Source organism: Madurella fahalii, assembly GCF_045866475.1.
Source record: "Madurella fahalii IFM 68171 DNA, scaffold_3, whole genome shotgun sequence".
Classification (NCBI taxonomy): Eukaryota; Fungi; Ascomycota; class Sordariomycetes; order Sordariales; genus Madurella; species Madurella fahalii.
The window spans coordinates 5,030,301-5,053,225 of NW_027263973.1; the positions used below are offsets into that span (position 1 = coordinate 5,030,301).

Consider the following 22,925-nt stretch of genomic DNA (forward strand, 5'->3'; position numbering starts at 1 on the left):
CGTTATCAGGATCTGTGGGTCACAGGGTTAGGGTCATCCTATCTTGAGCTATCGCCTACTCAATCTCATATGGTCGAGAAGAGGTTCCTTGCCTCTCACGGCGGCAATGTTGGGTGTCCGCATCTTCACATCTTGAGCGGCCTACGCTAAGGATATCTGGTGGAAGCTTTGTCTTGTCTTGACACCAGACTCGTAGGGTACCAATCGATCAGCGTCCACTCCTCCTCGAGCTTTCTCCTGGAGAGGCGTATCATAGCCCCGGCGTCGCCATAGACATGGAAAACGCTTCGTCGCAGAACATAAAGAGCCAGTGGATTGCAGCCCATGTAGAGCTCCATGGCCTTTTCGGGAACCTCGTAGTCGGAAACCTCGTCGTAGAGGCCCTTTTTCCCATGTCTCGAACAGCTCTTTACCGTAATCCCGTGCGTCACCGCCGAACGCTTCGGATGAGGGTGCCATCTCGCCGACGGGAACGATCCGACCAGGAGAGTGTAAAACAAAGGAAAGATAGCTAAGGGGAATGCAGGAAATGGAATCCTGTGTCGAGTTGCCCTACAAGCACCCCGGGTATGTTGTGCTTGGAGGTGGTCCCCCACTTCACCCCGCGCCTGGCAGCCCCCCACCACTCGGCCTCAGTTGTTGAAGAGAAACCCAACGCTCGGACCCTTCTAGAAACAATCTAGCAGTCACGAGACGACGCGACCAAGCGGCAGGGGCCATAACCCTGGTTCAGCCCAGAAGTCGCGTCTCCCAAACAATCCACAATTTCCACCCCTCCCGGCTTTTGCATCCATCTGCCACAAGTACCGGCCCAATCGCCACGCCGCAAATGTTCCGTTGAATCACTATCATCGGCATCTTGGCAAGGCTCCAACTCCACCGGACCTGCTCGCCTTACGACTGCGAAGCATCCCATCCAAACGCGTCCGGAGACGCGGCTGGTTTATGACCGACATTGACCCTTCTCATTGGTCAGCCGCAACTGCTCTTTTGTTCGGCACAACTTTGACTGGCTGTGACGTCCATCTTTCTCCGACGTGCTTTTAGGCCATCATGGCGCCGGTCAAGACCGAGCCCCAGGATAATGCTGGGCTTGGTCCCTGCCGTGTGCCTCCGAAAACCGAAGATGGGGAGAAGAAAGTCGGCATCCGGTATCTCCAACAGCTAGTCTCGGAATCCTCACCCGAGCGGTTGGAGAAAGGTGTGACCATTGGCTTGCAGGTCCTCCGGGATCTCAAGGAACCTCTGGAAGCTTGTGCCCAGCTCACCACCACGCAAGCCGCACAGTGGCTAAAGTCCATCGGCAATCTCGAGGCCCGCGCCAGGCCACCGCGAACCATTGTGGGCGTCGTTGGGAATACAGGAGCCGGAAAGTCGTCGGTGATAAGTGCCGTCCTTGATGAAGAACGGTAAGTCGGCCTGACCATTTGCCGCCAAGCGACTCAACTTACTCGGTGCGACAGCCTGCTCCCCACCAACTGCATGAGAGCTTGTACCGCCTCTCCCACCGAGATCTCCTACAACGACTCAGAGAACCCCGACGAGCTGTATCGTGCCGAGGTCGAGTTTATCACCAGAGATGACTGGGTCAAGGAACTGCATGCTCTCTTCAGTGATCTCCTGGACGGCAACGGCGAGGTCTCGCGCGAGTGCACCAACCAGGACAGTGATTGCGGCGTCGCCTATGCCAAGATCAAGGCCGTCTACCCCAAGATGACCAGAGATATGATTGCCTCGGCTACCCCCGAGTCCCTAGCTAATGTCGGCGTGGTCCGGGGAGTGCTCGGGACGGTCAAGAAGCTTCGAGCGACAACCGCAGCGAGTCTCTACCGCCAATTACAGACCTATGTTGACAGCAAAGAGAAGAATACGGATAGAAACATGGAATACTGGCCGCTTATCAAGGTTGTGCGCATCTACACTAAGGCCTCTGCATTGGCTACGGGTGCCTGTCTAGTCGATCTTCCCGGTGTTCAAGACTCCAACGCGGCCCGGGCTGCTGTGGCAGCGAACTATATGAAGGCCTGTACCGGTCTGTGGATTGTCGCGCCCATTACCCGTGCGGTGGACGACAAGACGGCCAGGTCGCTTCTCGGTGACTCGTTCAGGTACGTAATCCGCCGTGCGATGGAGCTTACGCAGCATTTCTGACATGTGGGAAAGGCGTCAGTTGAAGTACGACGGCACGTATTCTGCCGTGACCTTCATCTGCTCCAAGACGGACGACATCTCCGTGACCGAGGCAGCAGAGAGTCTAGGCATCGAGGAGGAGATCTCCGAGTCCTGGTCTGCGGTCCAAGCGCTTTCAAACGACATCCGGCGGTTCAAATCTGAAATCGCCAGCCTTAGAGACGAGCGAGATGCTTGCGATGAGCTGATCGACGAGATCGAGCAAACCTGGGACGAATGGGATGCATTAGCGAGCAAGCTGTCCGACGGGGTCGTTGTCTACGCACCATCTAGCCCCAACAAGAAGCGCAAACGACGGTCCAAGCCACGAGGCAGCCGCAAGAATCGCAGCTCGAGTGATACCGATGACAGCGACTTCTCAGATACAGACGTCTCTGACTGTAGTGACAAGGAAAATCAAGCGTTACAGGACGAGGATAGGGTGCCGCTCACCGAGGAGCAGATTGAGGCGAAGCTTACCTCTCTGAAAGCCAAGAAAAAGGAGATCCGAGCAAAAAAGAAGCAGATTGAAGAGCAGGTCTCGGAACACCGCAATACGATTAAGAATCTCGCCGCCGAGAAGGACACCTTGCTTGCCGAGGTGAAAGCCGTCTGCATCCAGGGTAGGAATGCCTACTCGAAGCGGGCAATCAAGCAAGATTTTGCCATGGGTATCAAAGAGTAAGCAGTGATGCAGGTTTCCGTGCCAGTGCAATGTTGACGTCTCAATAGACTCGACCAGGAAACCGCTGCTGAGAAGGACGAGGAGAACTTTGACCCTGAGGCAGATCTCCGGGACTACGGTGCCGTTGCGGAATCGCTCCCAGTGTTCTGCGTGAGCAGCCGTGCTTTTCAGAAACTGAGCGGTAGACTGCAGAAGGACGACGTCAACAGCGCCGGATTCCAGTCGGTCGAGGACACCGAGATTCCCCAACTGCAGGCGCATGCCAGGAAACTTACCGAGTCGGGACGAGCGGCGAATTCGCGGCGTTTCCTGAACGATTTGCTGCAGCTCCTCAACTCAATGTCCATGTGGGCCACCGACGATGGCACACGGTTGAACTGGTCAGATGCCGAGCAACGGAGCGAAGAGATCCGGCTGCGGAACCAGCTCAAGAGGCTGGAGGAGGTAAGCTTCTAGCATTCCGATTCTTCTCTTACAAAACAGACGCATCCATCCAACTAACGCCCCCACTAGGAGCTAGAATCCTCGTTGATCGCATGTATTACTTCAATGAAACAACAACTCGCCGAAAATGTTTTTGAAAAGTTCGACCAGTACATACCAAAGGCGATTGACGATGCAGTGCCGACCGCCACCCAGTGGGGGGCTCCCAGGGACATGGGCGGATTGCTCTGGGCGACGTACAAGGCGACATGTAGACGGAACGGAATTTTTAGTGGCTCTTCGGGCCCGCGAGACTTCAACGAGGAACTCTTTGCTCCTATCTCGAAACATCTGGCTTCTGGGTGGGAACGCGCCTTTCAGCGTCGGCTCCCATCTTGCTTGGACGATTTTCTCCGGGAGGTCCGGGCGCGTTTGACGGCATTCCACCGTGAAGCCACCGAGGGGGCAAGTGGACGCGGTGATAACTACAACGGTCTGAACATGCTCTCTCAGCAGCTCCAGGCACACTCGCAGCGCGTCTCGGGCATCAGGGACGTCTTGATGGCTTTGGCACAGGACCTCCAGCGGGATGCAAACCGGGCCTTTACACCGGTCATCCAGAGCGAAATGACCCAAGCGTATGAAGGCTGTTTTGCTGAACGAGGTATGACCCGACAGGAAGTGTTGACATGGTAGCAGCCAACTAAGCATCATGGTACAGGAACTGGCTCCTTCAAGCGCATGAAGGACATCATGATTTCACACGTCACCACGCACCGCCAGAGCATGTTCCGAAATGCCACCAGCGTTGTGCAAACGCAGCTGGAAGATATGTGTCGGCGCATAAAGCTCCAGATGGAGGAGTTTATCCAAGACATCCATGCGCGGCTCACATGCGATTACCTGTCGGTTCTTGTTGGCGCGGACGTGAGCGGCGGCGTTTCTCGCGTTGAACGGATGCTGCGAGCTGAGATAGTACCTCTCCTGGCTAAGGCCGACCTGCCCTTTGCAGAACTCGTTTCCGAGCCGGCCGGGCATGAAGGTCATGTTGGGGCTCAGCTACATGACAGACTAGAGGGTCGAACTAAATTCAGGGGCGGTGACGACGACGACTTAGGGCAGAAGAACGACGCTGTCGAGACTGAGGTTGGTTCAGCGGCTCATGATTCCATCACCGTCAAGGCGGAGAACTTGTGGTAATATTCTTGTGGGGCGGGCTCTGGTTGGTTTCAGCTGCTGGGGGTCTATGGCGTAGGAAGGAAAAGCTCAGCCACACGTGCTGTCAAGGGCTCTGTATTGTATTGTGTGTATATCCTAGTTCTAATCATGTTGGCTTTGGCATATTCGTACCTGGCTGGGTGGTTGGTGTGCATGAACTATGTAGCTCGAGGTACCCTTCACCCTGGCAATGCAGGCTAAATGCTATGTTGAAAGGCAGTTCAGCCCAGTCTATGTTCAGTGTCGTTGCGACCTCACGATTGTACCAGTCAAAGGGATCTGGGTCGATCAAGGTCGAAAAGGGGCATCAAAATCTCAACTCTAACCCTAACCCTAACCCTCATTGACGGGTAGCCAGCCCGGAGAATTTAGCAATGGGACAAGAATAGAGAAGGTGAGGCTTTTTACTTTGCCCATTTGTTGTCTTCTCGATCGCGTTCAGTGGTAAAGTTGCCGGTGAATTTCTGCTTCTGTATAACAGCAGGTTTCGCAGGCTACAAGAAAGCGGGTCGAAGGCGTTCTTGAATTTAACTTGCCGGTCGCCACCTTTCATAGCAACCCAAGGAACCACCAGGAGAATTAAACCTCGGCGAAGCAGCGGGGCAGCGCTGTTTAACACAGTCAGGGAATTCAGATTGACCGGGCCGTTTGACTTCTGTTGCTAGCGAGGGGTCTCATCGAGTGACGGTTTCTCGTTGAGTCACAAAAACGGCCAACCACACCACGTTCCGAGTGTGAGGCAACATGGACAAAGTCACCAAAGACGCCGAGGCACTCAAGCTGAGCGACTCCGTCGCCGGCACAAATGGCCCTGCCGTCCCAGACGCACCCGTTCTCCTACCGGAGCTGCCGCCCGGCCGCACGCTCAACGCGGGCATGACGCTCGAGGAGACGTTGGCCGACCTCAACAGGCACCCACTGTTCATGACCGAACTGGACCCGTCCGAGGACAACGACGAACTGGCCGCGCTGCAGGCTCTCGCGTACGACGGCACGCCGCTAGAGAACGCGACTAACTTTAAGGAGCAGGGCAACGAGTGCTTCCGGGGGAAACACTGGGCCGACGCAAAGGAGTTCTATTCCAAGGGAGTGGCTATCCTAGCGGCCGAGGAGGCGCGTCGCGCAAAGGGGATCAAGAAGAAGATCAAGGTCCAGAAACCCGTGGCGGTGGCTATCTCTCCCGACTATGACCCCTCTTCTTCCCACTCCGTCGTTCAGGAAGCCGAGCTCCATGAAGGAGCCGCCAAGGAAAAAGAAGAAGGAGGGGAAGTAGAAGAAGTAGACGACTCCCCAACCGAAACCGCGTCCGAGCGTGCCCTCCTCGAGACACTCTACGTCAACCGCGCAGCCTGCCACCTCTTCCTGCAAAACTACCGCTCCTGCACCCTCGACTGCGGCGCGGCCCTCCGCCTGAACCCGCACAACGTCAAGGCCCTCTACCGCTCGGCACGGGCCCTCCTAGCCGTCAACAAGATCCCCGAGGCCGACGACGCCTGCGCGCGCGGCCTCAGGCTGGACCCGGGCAACCAGGCGCTGCAGGCGCTCGCGGAGGAGATCGTGCGGGCGCACGACGCGGACGCGGCGCGCCGGGCGCGCGAGGAGGAGCGGCTGGCGCGCGAGCGGCAGAAGAAGACGCTGCTGCGCGCGGCGCTGCAGGCGCGCGGCATCCGGGCCCGCGCCACGGGCAAGAAGCCCGACATGGAGGACGCGCGCGTCCGGCTGGTCCCCGACGAGCTCGACCCCCACAGCGGCCTCGTCTTCCCCACCATGCTGCTCTACCCGCTGCAGATGGAGTCGGACTTCATCAAGGCCTTCGGGGAGGCCGAGACGCTGGAGCAGCACTTTGCCTACGTCTTCCCCTTGCCGTGGGATAAGGCTGGGGAGTATGAGAGTGGGAAGGTGGAGTGTTACATAGAGAACGTGAAGGGCGGGTTGGTCAAGGTTGGGAGGAAGGTGCCGTTGTTGAAGGTGCTCAGTGGGGGGAATGTGGAGGTGGTGGATGAGTTATTGAGGGTGTTTGTTGTGCCGCGGGGGAAGGCGGAGGAGTGGGTGAGGGAGTGGAAGGCGAAGAAGGCGGAGGCGAGTCAGAGTTAAGGGGGGACGGGTAGCGGTAAATGGGCAGGGCAGGACAGGGCAGGACAGGGAAAAACGCAACAGGGAGAGATCAAGTGCCGCGGTCGGCGGCAAAGCAGCTGTGCTAGATGCCGCGCTTTGGATGGGTTGAGGTAATTCAGAAATCAAGGCCATCTTCAGCTGCTGCGACCAAACCGCTCGGAAGAGACTCACGGCTCTCATTCCCGCGGCAAATGCAAAGTATCCAAAATCGAACGCCGCCAATCTATCCAAGGCCCAACTCCAGTCTAATCGCCCCTTATCCTTTTGTGGCTCTCCAAACGGCCAACGGGAATGCGGAACCAAAAAGCAAAGATAAGTCACCGAATACATCTCAGGCCGTTACCACTTGAACCTAATCACATCAACGTCCTCCGCCGCTTTGCCCTTGTATTCATACTGTGGCTACCCCCAACAACAGGGCGATCCTCGGAGAAAGGGCGTGTTGCCGAAGCCGCCCTTCCACTGGAATGACCTCCGCTTTTCTTCTTCCTGTCGTTTTCGCCCCGCATCCCCTTGACTTCGTCATCACCACTACCACCTCCTTTGACGTGCTGTTGTCGCTCCAGCTCCTGCGGCGCCTCCCTCGACTCCTCCTCTTCATCCCCCTTCTTCTGCTGCTGCTCGCCCCTCACAACAGGCGTGTATGTATGCATACGTATCAGCACCAAGGCCACATCCCTCTCTGTCGTACGCCGCTCGTTCGCGATATTGTTGTCGTCGTCTCTACCGGAAGAAGCGGTGGCGCCATCAGCAGCCGTCTCCTTGCCCATGGCCGCAGGGGGCATCGTCTCGCCAACCGGTGTGGGACTGTCGCCCGGCCGGACCAGGCTGGTACTCTCGCCCTGGCTCTGGGCCTCACATCCCGCATCGTATCCCTCGTCGACGTCAGCGTCAGCGTCGGTATCGGCATCGACTTGGTCAAAGACCCGTTTGCTGGGAGTCTGGCGAGGTTGCACCTTCGAGTCAGAGTGGGCATGGGAGTTTTCGCCCGAAGATTGAGTGCTAATAGAGGATCTCGGGTGATGGCTAGGAATGAAGGGTCTTCTGTCCGGCGGGGTGAGAGAGCGCGGAACCGCGGATAGCCAGGGGTTGGCTGTCATGTTTGCGTTCGGGTTTGTGTGTGTATTTGTGTTTGTGGCCGGGAAGAGCTCCCCGTTGGGGTGGTCGGGGGGGTAAGGCGTAGAGCGGTAATGGTGTTGGTATAGAGGCGGCCGGTTTACCGCCGCCCACCCCGTTCCTGGAGATTGTATTGGCGTTGGCGCTCCTGGTGGGGTAGGCCTCTGCAACGGCGGTAGCGCCGGATATATCGCTCTGCTGCTGTACCCTTCGGGGCCGGTGTGGACATCAACGTCCATGTCGGTGCCGTACGGGCTTAGGAGCGGGTGTCTACTGTAGGCGGATTCCTGGCGGTAGGGGTTGGCCATGCGGAGCGAGATGTGAGAAGGAGGTGGAGGGCTGATGCTATGGGAGAGACGGGGGCTAGGCAGAGAAGGCCGCGGTATACGGAAGAGCATCGCGGCGTCTCTTTTGGCGCATGTCACAATGGCCGGGTCGATTACCATGCGTCCGAACCCGGCTGTTTTCTCCGGAACACACTCCAAGGGAAAGTGTGGGCCGAAGAGCGGGATGAGGGCACCGGCGATCTTGTGGCAAAATGTCGCGCAGACGGCCCTGGCGCACGCGAAGGGCATCCAATATCCTGCGGTTCATGCGTCAATATGCGGTTACGGTGCTAGAGGCGTCGTGCAAGTACGGACCTTGGGCTTTGATAGAGCCGCCGGTGATGCTGTACGTGATGTCCTTGAGACCGGGATTCTGATTGAGCATCTTCGCGGGCGTGGTCTGCTGGGGTTAGGAGTGGCCTGGACGCGCACTTCAGCCAAGACTGACCTTGCTGTATCCGTGGCATTTAAAGAAAGAGGTCATTCGGACGAGGCCGACGTTGTAGTCCCACATCACGGTAAAGGGGTGATCGTCTCCGGGCATCTTGAAGGCGTATTGGAATACTAGGCTGGTCAGTCTCGACCTCTCCCGTTTTGCCGTGACCTTACTTTCAAAACACTCTCGGCCGGTTTTGGAAAAGAAGTCCTTCTTGCCACTGTTGTAGGGTATGCGCCGGCATGTGTCCTGGATCGAGCCAAAGGGCTCGACCTTGAACCTACGAACTTGGGCGAGCGACGCATCGTCCAAGGTCTCGAAGGGAGGGAAGTTGACGTCCCCCTTTACCCTACCTTTCGCACAACGTTTGGCATCCTCGGCCATCTTCAGTGATCTACTCGAAGGCGTGACTGGAACTGGGTCGTCGGCAAAGGACAGAATCCGACGGGGCGGGGAGGTCGGAACCGGGCGAAACGAGGGCAATGGAGCCCGAGGGGGTTCCGGGTTAAGAAGGTCTGCCACGGATACCATGGCGGTGAGAGTCTGGTGGGGGTGTCTCGCGTACTCGTCGCTACCACTGCAGCTCTCGGGTGGAAAGCGGTAGCAGGATGAAGACCGGGCAAAGGGGCTTGGGCACAGATTATGAAGTCAGACATACAGCGCTTGCGTGGCCGGGGGGTCCCTAGGAGTCAAAACCAAATCCTTTTTCAGGCCGCAAACAACAAAGCTCCGCGCAACCCTCGCGAGTCGGCGGGGGACCTCAGGGGGAGCTACCTGCGACAAGGGAACCGGCAAACTGTCTTCTATCCTTGAGCGTCGCGGCCGGTATGCAGCGTCCTGGAACCCCGGTGACAGTTCCGTGTGTTCGGCGTTCTCGACGAAGAGCTTTCTTTGTCTGGGGACCAGGAAGTCGACTGGGATGCAGATGGCGCGTTTGACACTCCCACCGCTCTTTGGGGGTTCGAAGTGGCAGCAAAAATGTGACAAGTGACAGTAGAACGGCGGTCAATAGTCACTTGATGACTGGGACAGTGGCGTTCTGACGGCCGTGACAACGGCGGCAGCTACTGGAGTACGGGGAGTGCGACTTTGCTCTGAGATTGTCCCCCGCAACGGCCATGCTGGGGCCCCAGACCGCGCCCGACTCTACACAAGGCACTCAGCAGTGTGCCATGTGCCGCAGAATTATGGGGTAAAGCCGGCGGAGCTGATGACTGGCCTCGTCGATGGCCAAGTCAAGGTGCTAGGGGCGGATCGAAGGGAGTGGTGTCCTCAAGAGAGGGGCTGGACATCCAAACGAGCACAGGTGCCAGGGCCCGACGGCGCCGCTGTGGCCAAAGAACAGCAAATGAGTTTGACACAGCAAATACCAGACCGTGAGCGACCATACAGGGATACGGCTTGTTTGGGAACACTTGACAGAAAGCAGACAGTCGGATGGCTGCAGGAGGCGCTGCTTGGTTACTTGGCCGAGTGGCCCCGGTGAGGACGTGGAACAAAGAGGGAAAATTGCCAGTGTTGACATCTCAGGCAGCGTGATGACTCCCAGACTCGACACACGTGGCTGCTACACCGCTAAGGAGGTGGTCGCGGCCAAGTGAGCCGATGGGCGTCTCGCCCGGTTCACGCCTGGCGGTAGTTTACGCTGCACACTCTAGCTCCCTGACACTGCTTGCCTCTTCTCTGGCAGAAAGGACGTGTCGCGAGATCGGAAGCACTCATGTACGGGAAGAAATTGCGAGCATCCCCTCTGGACCGAACTCGCTGAGCGCGCCGTGAGCACTCCTTGTTCTATGCCCCTTCGAGAAGCCCGATCCGGCGTTCCCCCCGACGACCGCGGGAGCGGCGCGGAAGGGAGCATTTGACACTGCACTGGACCTTGCTTGCCCCCACGACCTGCGCTTGCGCAACCACAGCACAAAAAGTGTCCGATGAGAGACACAGTTGTCCATAGCCTGAAACTGTTGACAGTCTGGGGGCGTCCTTTGTCCTCCAAGGACGGTGGTGTCGACGTTGCGAGGGCGGCCAAGGCCAACGAAGGACCGCAGGGGCAAGGGAACGGCTGACATTTGATGGGGGAATCGAGCACATCGGACGAAGTTGAAAGAAAATGTGGCGCACAGGCTGGCGACATGACTAGGCCCGCTCGTCGCTGCATGGCTTGCTGAGCGCCAACCGTCTGACACAGCGAACTGTCGTGTGTCTAGTTAGGCAACATGGATCCCTCGACTCGCCGCCCCTGCTCACGCCTGAGATTGCCGGTCCAGCCGTGATGAGAGCTGCAGGCGCCCGTCTAAGTCTCCACGGCAGCGCCGTCCGGCACCATACACCTAGCACGGCTGGCGCACTGCCCCCAAACGGCAGCACAGAATGAGAGGAACTCCAAATCGAGCCACCGGGGGGACAAGCTAGGCCGGAATCGTTTACAAGGGGCCTCCGGCAGCTGGACAAGCTCCGGGGTGCAAGCCGTGGAACGGGCCCGGACGAGAAGAAGGTTGCGTCGCCGCGTCTGAGAGCGCGGAGCGGTTTGCACTGCACTCGGAGGCGGTCAGTCAACCCCGCCGTGTCTTAGTCGGCGTCCGTTCGATGTATCCCTGTCTAGCCATTCAAGGGCGCCAGCGCTCCTATGTAAGGGGCGCGCATGAGGCCGGGACCGGTGCCCGATGGGAGCGTCGAGCCAAGCAAGATTCACAGATCCTCTGCACATCGATCTGCCGGTCAGGGTCAGTACTATGATAGAGAGCGGGCCTGGGCGTTAGGATGTCCGAATCTGCCGCGTGGCACGCCAGGGCGTCGGCCGAAGATGCCAGCCCTTCTATCTATCCCACGCCGGTGCGACCGCCAGACTTGTCAACGGCTGTGCACACCCGGGGAATTTCGACCAGGTGCTAGCAGCCTGGAGACGTCAAGTTGCACAACAGCTGGCGCGCAGCATAGCACTGCATCCATTTGCCGCACACAAGCCGGTCCACTCGGAGAGCGACGAGGAGGACAGACGATGCTGGGGGCCTGCGAGGCGCAGAGCGACGAGATCACGGGCCCATTGTCCCTGGCGGGCCGCCTCGCAGAGATCGATTGGAGCTGCTTTGAAACAAGTGTCGCTCTCGGCCGGGCGTATACATGCGGACCGGAAAGGACGCAGCTGCTGTGCCATCTGAAGTCATCCTCGAGGGAGGGCTGGACTGAAGACGGGGACAGGGCAGCTCTAGAATATTCCTATTCTGGTAAGGAAAAGGAATCACTGTGTCAGACAGAGACTGCGATCAGAAGTCGAGGACGTGCTCCGTGTCGCTGTCCAAATCCCACAGCGGTCGACGGCGCGCTCTAGAAACGACACACAATGCCCATCATGACGATACTTTGTACAACTGCTCTGGAGAGCAGCAAGCGCTGGTGGCAGATTAACGTTACTTGGCCTGGGCTATTCCTTTTTTTTTTTTTTTTCTTTTTTAGTTGTCCAATTTTCGTCCCCTCTCCGCGACTAACAAAATCTCCTTGCGAGTCAGATGGATGATTGATGCGTGCAGTTCTGGACGAATACCGAACTGATCGACGCGTGCTTGGCGTGAAGCTGGCGTTGACGGTGCACTAAAGTCATGTGACTGTATGGCGGAGAGGACTCCTTTAAAGCGTTATCGAGTATCATAGATATTCAACTGTGTTCTTGGCCAGTATGACTGTACCTAGCTGCATACTTCTAGATAGAGGGAAAAAGAAAAGGGGAAAGAAAACAAGAGGACATAAAAGATGAACGTGCTCAAATTTTTCAACTATAATTATATATATATATTTTTGAGTGCGGTACATACCGCATGTACAAGTGCGCCTGAGCAGGTGTTGAGCGGGTTGTGTTTAGGTTTGCGGCCTCAGGCATCAACAAACATTGAAACGCGTCTTGACCGCGCCTGTCCCGCCTTGATCAATTCTCGCTTGTTTGGGAAAGACATTGACATTCTCTTGTTTACGTTCGGCGGCTCGTCACCACAACAGTCCTTTCGCACAGCCTGCCGCTGGTACTTTCATCCCTCCGACCTGCAACCTTCCTTTGTCTTTGCAAGACAAATCGATCGCTGGGCGGATTCGCTACTTTGTGTACCTTGTTCCTTTTGATCTTCTCATTGTTCGCAATTACGACTGCCCTTTTGCGCCCCCTGAATGTGCTCACCGTTTTGGTTGCCTGCTCGCCACCTGCATCGACCCCTCGTTCGGACGTGTAGTCCCCCGCGCAGGGTGCCTTGGAACGCCGTTTCCTCGCTGCCAACATGGATTCCGACGTCGACTCTGTCTTTGACGACTTCAAGAGCGAGTCTGACGCCTATTCGCCAGAAGTTTTGGTACGTATGTTGCGTGCTGCCTTCTCCGTTCGGCGAGTGCCGCGCATCAAACGGCTTTTCAAGCATATTTCTGGCCCGCGAAACTCAAGCTAACAGCAACAACCAGAAACCCAAGGCTAAGGCGGCCGCAAAAAAGACGACAGCTGCGAAACCAGGCAGGACCGCTGGGAAAATGGTGCAAACGACCCTCACTGGCGGCAAGGCCGCCACAAAAAAGAGGGCGAAACCAGAGAGCGACGATGATGATGACGCCGGTATGCTCTCGAGCACGCCGCCGAGTCTCAAGAAGCAGAAGCAGGCCCCGGCAAAGAAGTCGAGCGGCAAGCCTCTCGCCGAGATAGAGAACGACGAGATGCTGATCGACGACGAACCGCCCGCGGCCGCGGCCGCGGCGCCCAAGTCAAAGAAGTCGGCAACCGAGACATACCAGAAGCTCACCCAACTCGAGCACATCATCCGGCGTCCCGACACGTACATTGGCTCCGTAGAACGCATGGAGCAGAAGATGTGGGTCTTCAACAAGACCGAGAAGCTGATGGAGAACCGTAACATCGCCTATGTCCCTGGCCTCTACAAGATCTTTGACGAGATTCTCGTCAACGCTGCCGACAACAGTCAGAGGGACTCGTCCATGACGCATCTCAAGGTCACCGTGGACCGCGAGACGGGCGAGATTTCGGTCGAGAATAACGGCAAGGGCATTCCGATTGAGATGCACGAAAAAGAAAAGTGCTACGTCCCCGAGCTCATCTTCGGCCACCTTCTCACGGGTTCCAACTACGACGACAACGAGAAGAAGACGGTCGGTGGCCGCAACGGTTACGGTGCGAAGCTCACCAACATCTTCAGCCAGAAATTCACCATCGAGCTCCAGGACTCAAACAATGGTAAGCGCTACAAGCAGACCTGGACCGACAACATGACCAAGATGGAAAAGGCAAAGATCACGAGCAACAAGTCGTCCGACTTTGTCAAGGTCACCTTCCTCCCGGACTACAAGAGGTTCGGCATGGAGAACGGCATCGACGACGACCTGGAGGCCCTGATCTACCGCCGCGTCTACGACATGGCTGGCACCGTGTCTGGCGTCAAGGTGTGGCTGAACGGCGAGCACCTCAAGATCAACTTCAAGACATACTGCGAGCTCTATGCCAAGTCCATCGCCAAGGAGCGCGGCGATGCTCTTGTCGACGATAAGGCGCCTGCCGCCAAAGTCGAGTTTGAGCAAGTAAGGTCCAATGGGCGCCTATGGCAGATCGGTTTCACCGTCTCGGACGGCTCGTTCCAGCAGGTCTCGTTCGTCAACAACATCGCCACGACGTCAGGCGGCACGCACGTTAACTACATCGCCGACCAGATCTGCGATGCGCTGGCCAAGGAGCTGACCAAGAAGAAGAAGGGCCACTCGCTCAAGGCGTCGCACTTCCGCAACCACATCTTCATCTTCATCAACTGTCTGATCGACAACCCGTCCTTCAATTCGCAGACCAAGGAGCAGATGACAACCAAGATGAGCGCCTTTGGCAGCAAGTGCGTGCTTAGCGACCAGTTCCTCAAGAAGGTCAGGAATTCCGAGGTAATCGCCAACATCATGGAGTTTGCCGACAGGAAGGCGGACAAGATGTTGGCCAAGAGCGACGGCACCAAGCGCTCCCGCATCAGCAATGACAAGCTTGTCGATGCCAACTGGGCCGGCACGAAGCGCGGCCACGAGTGCACCCTCATTCTGACCGAAGGTGACTCGGCCAGAGGTCTCGCCGTCGCCGGTCGTGCCGTTTTGGATCCGGACCGCATCGGCGTCTTCCCGCTCCGCGGTAAGATGCTCAACGTGCGCGACGCCTCGCTCGACCAGATCATGAAGAACAAGGAGATCGAAAACATCAAAAAGTTCCTCGGCTTGAAGCACAAGCAGCACTACACCGACACCAAGGGCCTCCGGTACGGCCATCTGATGATCATGGCCGATCAAGATCTCGACGGTAGCCATATCAAGGGCCTGCTCATCAACTTTCTCGAAGTCCAGTTCCCCTCGCTGCTGCGCATCGACGACTTCTTCCAAGAGTTTATCACGCCCGTCGTCAAGGTTTGGCAGGGCAACAACCCCAAGAAGCCGCAAAATCTTAAGATGTTCTTCAACCTGCCACAATATGAGACGTGGAAGGAGCAACACAAGGGTGAAATGCGAAAGTGGAATTACAAGTACTTGAAGGGTCTGGGTAGCAGTTCCAACGAGGACGCACAAATCTACTTCAAAGACCTGGACCGCCACCTAAAGAAGTTCGACACGCTGAAGGACGAGGAGCGGGAGCTGTTTGAGCTGGCCTTCTCCAAGAAGAAGGCGGATGCTCGCAAGGAGTGGTTGGGTAATTTCGTCCCTGGGACATTCCTAGATACGACGGCGAGCAGGAAGAGCTACCACGACTTCGTGCACAAGGAGCTCATCCTTTTTAGCATGGCCGATAACATGCGGTCTATCCCTTCCATGGTCGACGGCCTGAAGCCCGGTCAGCGCAAGGTCATCTTTGGTGCGTTCAAGCGGAACCTCGTCAACGACCAAAAGGTTGCCGAGTTTGCCGGTTACGTCTCCGAGGTGGCCGCATACCACCACGGCGAGGCGTCGCTCCAGCAGACAATCGTTGGCCTGGCGCAGAACTACGTCGGGTCCAACAACATCAACTGCCTGGAACCTAGCGGTAACTTTGGTTCGCGTCTATCTGGTGGCTCGGATGCCGCGAGCGCTCGTTACATCCACACGCGCCTGTCGCCCTTTGCCCGGCACGTGTTCTCGAAACTCGACGAGCCCAACCTCGAGCACCAGTTCGACGACGGCCGCATGATCGAGCCCAAGGTCTACGTCCCCATCATCCCAATGGTTCTGGTCAACGGCGCCGACGGTATCGGCACGGGTTGGAGCACCTCGATTCCAAACTACCACCCAATCACCATTGTCGAGAACTTGAAGCGGCGCATGGGCAGGCTCGACCCCGCAGATCCGGAGGAGAAGCCCTTCGAACCCATGACCCCGTGGTTCCGAGGCTGGAAGGGCGTGGTTGAAGTCGAGGGCCCCAACAAGTTCAAGTTCAACGGCATCATCAGGCAGGACGAGCAGAACCCCAACGAGATCCACGTCACCGAGCTGCCCATCCGCATGTGGACCGATGACTTCAAGTCGAGGCTCGAGGACATCATCCGTGCCGAGAAGACACCTTCGTTCATCAAGGACTACAAGGAATTCAACGACCACCGAACAGTTCACTTCATCATCGACATGGAGGACAAGCACCTGAAGGCGGCGCTCGATGAGGGCTTGCTGGAGAAGTTCAAGCTGACCAAGACCATCGCAACAACCAATCTCGTCGCCTTCAACACCCGCGGCCAGATCCAGAAATACGAGAACCCGGAGGAGATCATGGAGGAGTTCTACCACTATCGTCTCGACATGTACGCGAAGCGGAAGAAGCACTGGCTCGCGGTCTACGACGCGGACCACCGGAAGCTTCTGAATCAGTACCGCTTCATCTCGGAGATCATCGACAACAAGCTCGTGGTCGCTAAGAAGAAAAAGGCTGTCCTCGTCAAGGAGCTGCGCGACCGCAAATACGAAGCTTTCCCTCCCAAGGACGACAAGAAAAAGTCGGACGACGATGCCGACGAGGATGCCGACGAGGACGAGGCCTCGGGCGGTGCGCGCGACTATGATTACCTTCTCTCGGTTTGTGCTTCGACTCTAACCGTGCTGTGCTGTGCTATGCTGTGCCGTGCTGACTGTTGACAGATGCCCATCTGGTCGCTGACGACTGAGCGTCTCGAGAAGCTTAAGGCCCAGATTGCAGCCAAGAAGGCGCAGTATGACGAGCTTGATGCTTTGAGCGAGAAGGATCTGTGGATCAAGGACCTCGACGAATTCGCTGCCGAGTGGGACACGCAGTTGAAGCTTGATGCAGAGATCACAACCGGCATTCGTAGGATGGGCCGTCGCGCGTCTCATAAGATCGGCGCTGGAACCGGAAAGGGTCGCCGCCTGAAGGACGACGACGACTACCAGCCCGAGAAGAAGTCCAGGGCCAAGGCTCCCAAGGTAGAAAAGGTCGAGACCAAGACGCAGCAGCGGTTTGCCGAGAAGTTCCAAGCAGCGGCCAAACCCAAACCCAAGGCCGAGGACTTGTCGGACGATGATTTTGCCCTCCTTGGCAGGAAGACGGCGGTCAAAGAAGAGTCGGAGCCGCCTGTTTCCGTCGATGATGCTACAAGCGGGCGCAACAAGCGTGCGGCTGCCACCAAGTCCAAGTACATCTTGAGCGATGATTCAGACGAGGATTTTCTGGACTTGGACAAGCCCGACGTGAAAGAAGAGGAGCCCGACTCGGCTTCGGAAGAAGAGGAAGAAGTGATTCCGAAGCCGACGAAGCGAGCGGCGGCATCAAAAGCGAAGCCACGGTACATTGACGAAGACGGCTCCGAGAGCGGGGGCGATGACGACAATCTGCTCGGCGATGTCGGCGCCCTCGTCAAGGGCATCGGTGGTCCCTCCTCGAGCAGCGGCGGCGGCAGGCTTAGTCTGTTTGCCATGTCGCGGCCCGAGGCAGGTGACGCGCCGCTACCCAAGATGAAGACTAAGCCATCCAAGTCCAGTCTCGACTTTGACAGCCACGACGACACCAACTACGAAGCACTAGCCATGTCGTCTCCACGGAAATCCACCACGGCCACGAAAGCAGATGACCTCGATGACTTCCTGTCTGACGACGACCTTCCCGCGGCGGGCAGCAGCAAGCCCGCCGGGAAACCGGCCGCAGCTAAGGCGAAAGCCCCTCTCAGCGTGGTCCCCGCCCCAGCCAAGAAGCGCGGTCGCCCGGCAGGGTCAAAGAACAAGTCCAAAGACGCCGTCGCAGCTCCCAAAGCTACAGCTGCGGTCTTTAAAGCTGCCAAACCGAAGGCGTCGTCCACTCTCTCGCCAGCTGCCAAAGCCTACGCGGCAAAGAAGGCCAAAGCTAGCAGCAGGAAAGTCTTGAGTGACAACGAAGACGACCTTGTCGATGAGCCGGCCAGTCCAGTAGTTGCCAGGCCCAAGGCAAGGCCTGGTCGCGCGGCGGCCGCCAAGGCAAAGCCGATATACATTGACGATGAGGACGATTCAATGCTCAGCGCTGGTGGTGGGAGGGGCAAGGACGATAGCGACGCGTTTGATATGGATGAGGATAGTGAGTAATCGAGTCGATGGGCCGGCTGATGACGACGATACGACTCTACTCTTCTTCGTCGGGCGGATGGGTGGGCAGAGGATTTTTTTTTTTTTTTTTTTTTCTCTTTTCTCTTCCTGTTATCTCCTTTGAGACCCGGGCAGCTCGGACGGCGTTGGGTTATCCTGATACAACAACTGATGGGATGATCTGCTTGCTTTGACTTGCCAGTATACCTAGCTACTTGGGCGGCCTAAGCTAAGCCCCCACAACCCATGTATTTTATGGTACCGTACTTTACTCTTTCAATCCGGCTTGATACCACTCACACTCAACTTCATGCCGTCTAATATCCTTGGCCTGCTGATCATACTAAACCTTAAAAAGAATACTGGATGAGAAGGGTGTATCTGGCGATGTGGGATCGACCCAGATAAATCAATCGTGTCTCCTGGTAGTAAAAAAACGGTCTAACTGCAAGGTGTCTAACTCTACTCATCTGGTCTATATAAGGTAATAAGCCTCCATTTTCTCTTCCTCCTTTTCTCCTCTTATGGTTGATACGATTATGATTCAGGGACATAGTCCGTTTATCCAACACTGTGGGGTAGCTTACCGCCCGGCAGAAACACAAAATTTAGGAGGGTCCCGCAAAGCCTCGGGGGGAGGGATGGAGTCTGTACTGTACAGCAATTCAACTCGGGTCGCGGCTCTAAGACTCGACGCAGCTGCTCATGCGCCCGAGCTCGCTGGCTGCTTTCCTCTGGCACATTACCAGAAGCGTGAGGAGACCAGCCGGTCGACGATTGATCCGCACACCAATCATCGCGACTCGCGCGATGTCCGAGTCCAGTATTCACGAGCTCCACGATCCGCCCGCCGAGGGGCAGCGAGTCAAACACGAGAATGTCATCTACACGACAGTCCGGGAGGGGCTCGCCCACATCCTTGTGCCCGAGGAGTCGGTAAAGGCCAATGACGGCCAGGGCGTGCAGCAGGTCTTCTACAACCCGATACAGCAGTTCAATCGCGACTTGACTGTCCTCGCCATCAAAGCCTACGGAAAGGAGCGCATGCAGCAGAAGCAGGCCGCCAGCCGGATGCGCCTTGGCAAATTCGCCGAAAAGAAGAGGAAGCGAAAGGAGCAGGCGCACATCGACCGGCCCGCGAAATCGCCCAAGCTATCCGACGACGCCGCCCCCGAATCCACCGGTGCGCCGGATTCCGAGATGCGAGATGCGGCCGCGGCCGCGGCAGAGGAAGGTACGGAGAAGCCCGCGGATAGCGAGCCTCCAAACACGGCCGAACAGGCTGTGGAAAACGGCGCCGAGGCCCCAGAGAAGAAGGACCCCGCGCTGACATTCACCATCCTCGATGCCCTCTCTGCCAGTGGCCTCCGTGCCCTCCGCTATGCCCATGAAATACCCTTCCTCACAAAGGTGACTGCGAACGACATCCTCAAGGCAGCCGCCCAGGCGATCGAGCGCAACGCCGCCCACAACAAGCTCCTCGACAAGATCCACATATCCGTCGACGATGCGCTGGCCCACATGTACCAGAGGATCGCGAACGAGCTGCGCCGGGTCGCTCTGACCACCAAGGGCAAACCCGGGCCGAGCGACAAGTACGACGTGATCGACCTCGACCCGTACGGGAGCGCCGCCCCGTTCCTCGACGCCGCCGTCCAGGCCGTGCGGGATGACGGCGGGCTGCTGTGCGTCACCTGCACCGACTCGGGCGTCTGGGCTTCCAACGGCTATCCGGAGAAGTGCTACGCTCTGTACGGCGGCGTGCCGCTCAAAGGCTGGTACTCGCACGAAGCGGGTCTGCGGCTCATTCTGCACGCCATCGAGACATCAGCTGCGAAATACGGCCTGGCGATGGAGCCCCTGCTGTCACTGTCGGTCGACTTTTACAGCAGGATGTTTGTCCGCATCACGAAATCCCCGTCCATGGTCAAGTTTCAGGGAGGCAAGAACATGATGGTCTACAGCTGTGGCGGCGGCTGCGGCTCGTGGACGACGCAGCTCCTCATGAGGAACAAGCCGGCGCCGAACAAGAAGGGTAGCGGCATCTTTTATAAACACGGCTTCACCAAGGCGCCAACGGCGCCCCAATCCTGCGAGCACTGCGGATCGACTATGCACCTCGCAGGCCCCATGTATGCGGGCCGGATCCACTCGACAGAGTTCATCAAGAGCGTGATAGCCGAGGCCGAAGAGGCTTCCCCCGACGTCTACGGCACCCGCGAGAGGATCCGCGGCGTATTGCAGACGGCGCTCGAGGAGTTCTTGGCGTCGCCCGAGGAGACGCAGGCCGAGGCGAGCGAAAACGGCGACGGCACCAAGAGGATAAAGAAGAGCAAGACGGAGGCGGAGCTGGCCGCCATTGACCCATACCCATTTTACTTCCACCCGGCCCAAGTGTCGGGACTCCTGCACTGCTCTAGCCCTGCGGAAGCCCCGTTGAAGGGCGCGCTGATAGGGCTGGGCTACCGCGTCACGCGCAGCCACTGCAAAGCAGGCAGCATGAAGACGGACGCGCCGTGGCCTGTCATCTGGCACGTCTTTCGGGAATGGATTCGCCAGAAGGCGCCCGTCAAAGAGGAGAACATCAAAGCCGGCAGCATCGCCTATCGCCTATTAGGGTTGGGTAAGAAGGCCGATGCAGCCGAGTGGGGCGACAAGGAGGACGTAGAAAACGGCAAGGAAAAGGACAAGATGCCCGAGGTCGTCTTTGACGAGAAGCTTGGCCGCAGCACGGACAAGACTAAGTTGGTCCGCTACCAAATGAATCCGAGGGAGAACTGGGGTCCGATGAACCGGGCCAAAGGGAAGTGAGGCTTCCGGTGCTGCCGAGACTTCTTTCAGCCGGGGTAGCACTGTTCAAGATCCACGGTGGAAACAACGGCGGACGGACAGGGTGAATTTAGGCCGGGTTTTCCGGTGCTCTGAACCGGCAAGCAGTTGTTGCCAGCCCCAGCCGTCCCTATCCCACCGCCTCGGGCCCACTCCGCCCACTCAGCGACAGGCGGGTGATACCGCAATCCAGCGCTGCCCCTCGGTTGCGGCGGATCTGACTCGACAATTGATACGCGGCTGGGACGGGAGGAGCACGCCTTACGCAGGCGATTAGAAATCCAAGATATCCACAAAGCTTATACATGTCGCTTTTGTTTCCCCCGCCGTGCTTTGCGTGGTCATAATGTTTATTCTCCGCCGGCTTGTCCCCCGCGCCATCAGAGAGCGCATCGCCGGCTCCCCACTGAAGAGCACCGCTAAGACCCCTCCAACGGCCGCCCAGATGCCGCGAAATACCGCTACTGACGGCCCCGTAGCCGTGCTACCCCCCGGGCCGCAGGGCACTCACACCAGCGCCGAGGCAGAGATGACCAACGCCATCGCCAACATCAAAAATGAAGAAATCATCTTCATCCTACCGTCCAAAGAAGATCCCAGCGGCGGTTACACCATCTACAGCCTCTCAGAGAACGACCCAGCCGCAACCACCAATCAAAACAACAACCGCCGGCCGTTCCGCCTCTCGGCAACGCCCGCGCAACTGCCGGAGGATTCGCCGCTGCTGACGCGGTTCCTGGTGCATCCCGACGCCATCCCGCCATCTCACCTCAGATCGGGCGCTGCCAACGCCAGTGCCAAGGCCAAGACTAAGACGCATGTCGTCGTGTCAACGCGTTCCGGGCTCGGCCAGGCCCAGCCGTTCTACCAGGATGTGTTGCGCCCGTTGTTGGGGGCCGTGGGGTTGGCCGAGTCCGAGCCTGAGTCCGAGGGGTCCGGGGGTGGGGATGGAGATGGAGATGGAGATGGGTACAGGGTAACGGTGACCAGGGATGAGGATAGTATCCGGGCTTTTGCGAGGGGGTTGGTAACGGCGGGTGATGGTGATGGTGATGGTGATGATGAAGATGATGGGAGGGGCCAGGAGACGGTCATTCTGTTGAGCGGGGATGGTGGGGTGGTGGATTTGTTGAACGGGCTGGATCAAGTCGGCACATCGTCATCGTCATCATCGTCGTCATCCGCCACGCCGACCATCGCGCTCCTCCCGCTTGGGACGGGCAACGCCCTCTTCCACTCGCTGCACAAGCCGCATTACACTTCGGCCGCCGCGGCGCCGTCGCCGCTCGTCCTGGGCTTGCGCACGCTCTTCCGAGGCCAGCCGGCCCCGCTGCCCACGTTTAGGGCGTCCTTCTCGCCGGGCGCGAGGTTGGTATCTTCTGCCGAGACGGGCGGCAGCGGTAATCCTAATGGGACGAGCGGGGCACAGCGGCACGTTGACCACCTCCTCGGGGCGATCGTCACCTCGTACGGCTTCCACGCCAGCCTCGTCTGGGAGAGCGACACCCCCGCCTACCGCGTGCACGGCGACAAGCGCTTCGGCATGGCGGCTGCCGAGCTGCTGAAGACGTCGCATGCGTATGATGCGCAGGTCGAGGTGCGCTTGCAAGGGAGCGACGAGTTTGTCGCTCTGCACAGCCCAGTAAAAGACGGCGGGGAGGGCAAGTTCAACTACGTCCTCGTGACGATGGTGTCCAACCTGGAAAAGACCTTCACCATCTCCCCTGCCAGTCGGCCCCTCGATGGGCAGCTGAGGCTGGTACACTTTGGGGATGTGGGCGGCGAGAAGACGATGGCGATCATGATGGCTGCGTACAGGGAGGGGAGCCATGTGGGCATGGAAGAGGTGGGCTATACAGAAGTCGAAGAGGTGAAAGTGACTGTTGGGGAGGAAGATGCGAGGTGGCGCAAGGTTTGTATTGACGGGAGTATCGTCGAGGTTGAAACGGGCGGGTGGATGAAGGTGGGCAGGGAGCGGAAGGAGTGGTTGAGAGTGTTAGTCGATGGATGTGTCACGATTGCAGCTCCTGGAGTTTGAACATTTGTTTTCTTTTTGGATGGTTCA

At 57.9% G+C, this 22,925-nt stretch overlaps 6 protein-coding genes across 6 annotated transcripts; 5 read left to right on the top strand and 1 right to left on the bottom strand.

Moving 5' to 3' along the window:
• Nucleotides 1-1,053: 1,053 nt before the first annotated feature.
• Nucleotides 1,054-4,477, top strand: MFIFM68171_06844 (Dynamin N-terminal domain-containing protein; the record flags this gene model as incomplete). The annotated part of the gene is made up of 6 exons (XM_071062264.1): nt 1,054-1,409; nt 1,464-2,108; nt 2,164-2,850; nt 2,902-3,298; nt 3,368-3,941; nt 3,999-4,477. 6 exons carry the CDS (start codon nt 1,054-1,056, stop codon nt 4,475-4,477), a joined length of 3,138 nt encoding a protein of 1,045 aa, XP_070918365.1.
• Nucleotides 4,478-5,239: 762 nt separating this feature from the next.
• CNS1 (HSP70/90 co-chaperone) lies at nt 5,240-6,589 on the top strand (the record flags this gene model as incomplete). Its single annotated transcript, XM_071062265.1, has 1 exon — nt 5,240-6,589. One exon carries the CDS (start codon nt 5,240-5,242, stop codon nt 6,587-6,589), a length of 1,350 nt encoding a protein of 449 aa, XP_070918366.1.
• Nucleotides 6,590-6,966: 377 nt separating this feature from the next.
• Nucleotides 6,967-9,019, bottom strand: MFIFM68171_06846 (Transcriptional repressor XBP1; the record flags this gene model as incomplete). Its single annotated transcript, XM_071062266.1, has 4 exons — nt 6,967-8,309; nt 8,368-8,452; nt 8,501-8,616; nt 8,662-9,019. 4 exons carry the CDS (start codon nt 9,017-9,019, stop codon nt 6,967-6,969), a joined length of 1,902 nt encoding a protein of 633 aa, XP_070918367.1.
• A 3,731-nt stretch (nt 9,020-12,750) lies between these two features.
• On the top strand, nt 12,751-18,031 carry TOP2 (DNA topoisomerase 2; the record flags this gene model as incomplete). The annotated part of the gene is made up of 3 exons (XM_071062267.1): nt 12,751-12,822; nt 12,929-16,534; nt 16,598-18,031. The coding sequence occupies 3 exons, from the start codon at nt 12,751-12,753 to the stop codon at nt 18,029-18,031; spliced, it is 5,112 nt and encodes a 1,703-aa protein (XP_070918368.1).
• An 810-nt stretch (nt 18,032-18,841) lies between these two features.
• TRM1 (RNA methyltransferase tRNA(m5U54)methyltransferase) lies at nt 18,842-20,842 on the top strand (the record flags this gene model as incomplete). Its single annotated transcript, XM_071062268.1, has 1 exon — nt 18,842-20,842. The coding sequence occupies one exon, from the start codon at nt 18,842-18,844 to the stop codon at nt 20,840-20,842; it is 2,001 nt and encodes a 666-aa protein (XP_070918369.1).
• Nucleotides 20,843-21,206: 364 nt separating this feature from the next.
• MFIFM68171_06849 (Sphingosine kinase 1) lies at nt 21,207-22,898 on the top strand (the record flags this gene model as incomplete). The annotated part of the gene is made up of 1 exon (XM_071062269.1): nt 21,207-22,898. The coding sequence occupies one exon, from the start codon at nt 21,207-21,209 to the stop codon at nt 22,896-22,898; it is 1,692 nt and encodes a 563-aa protein (XP_070918370.1).
• Nucleotides 22,899-22,925: the final 27 nt, after the last annotated feature.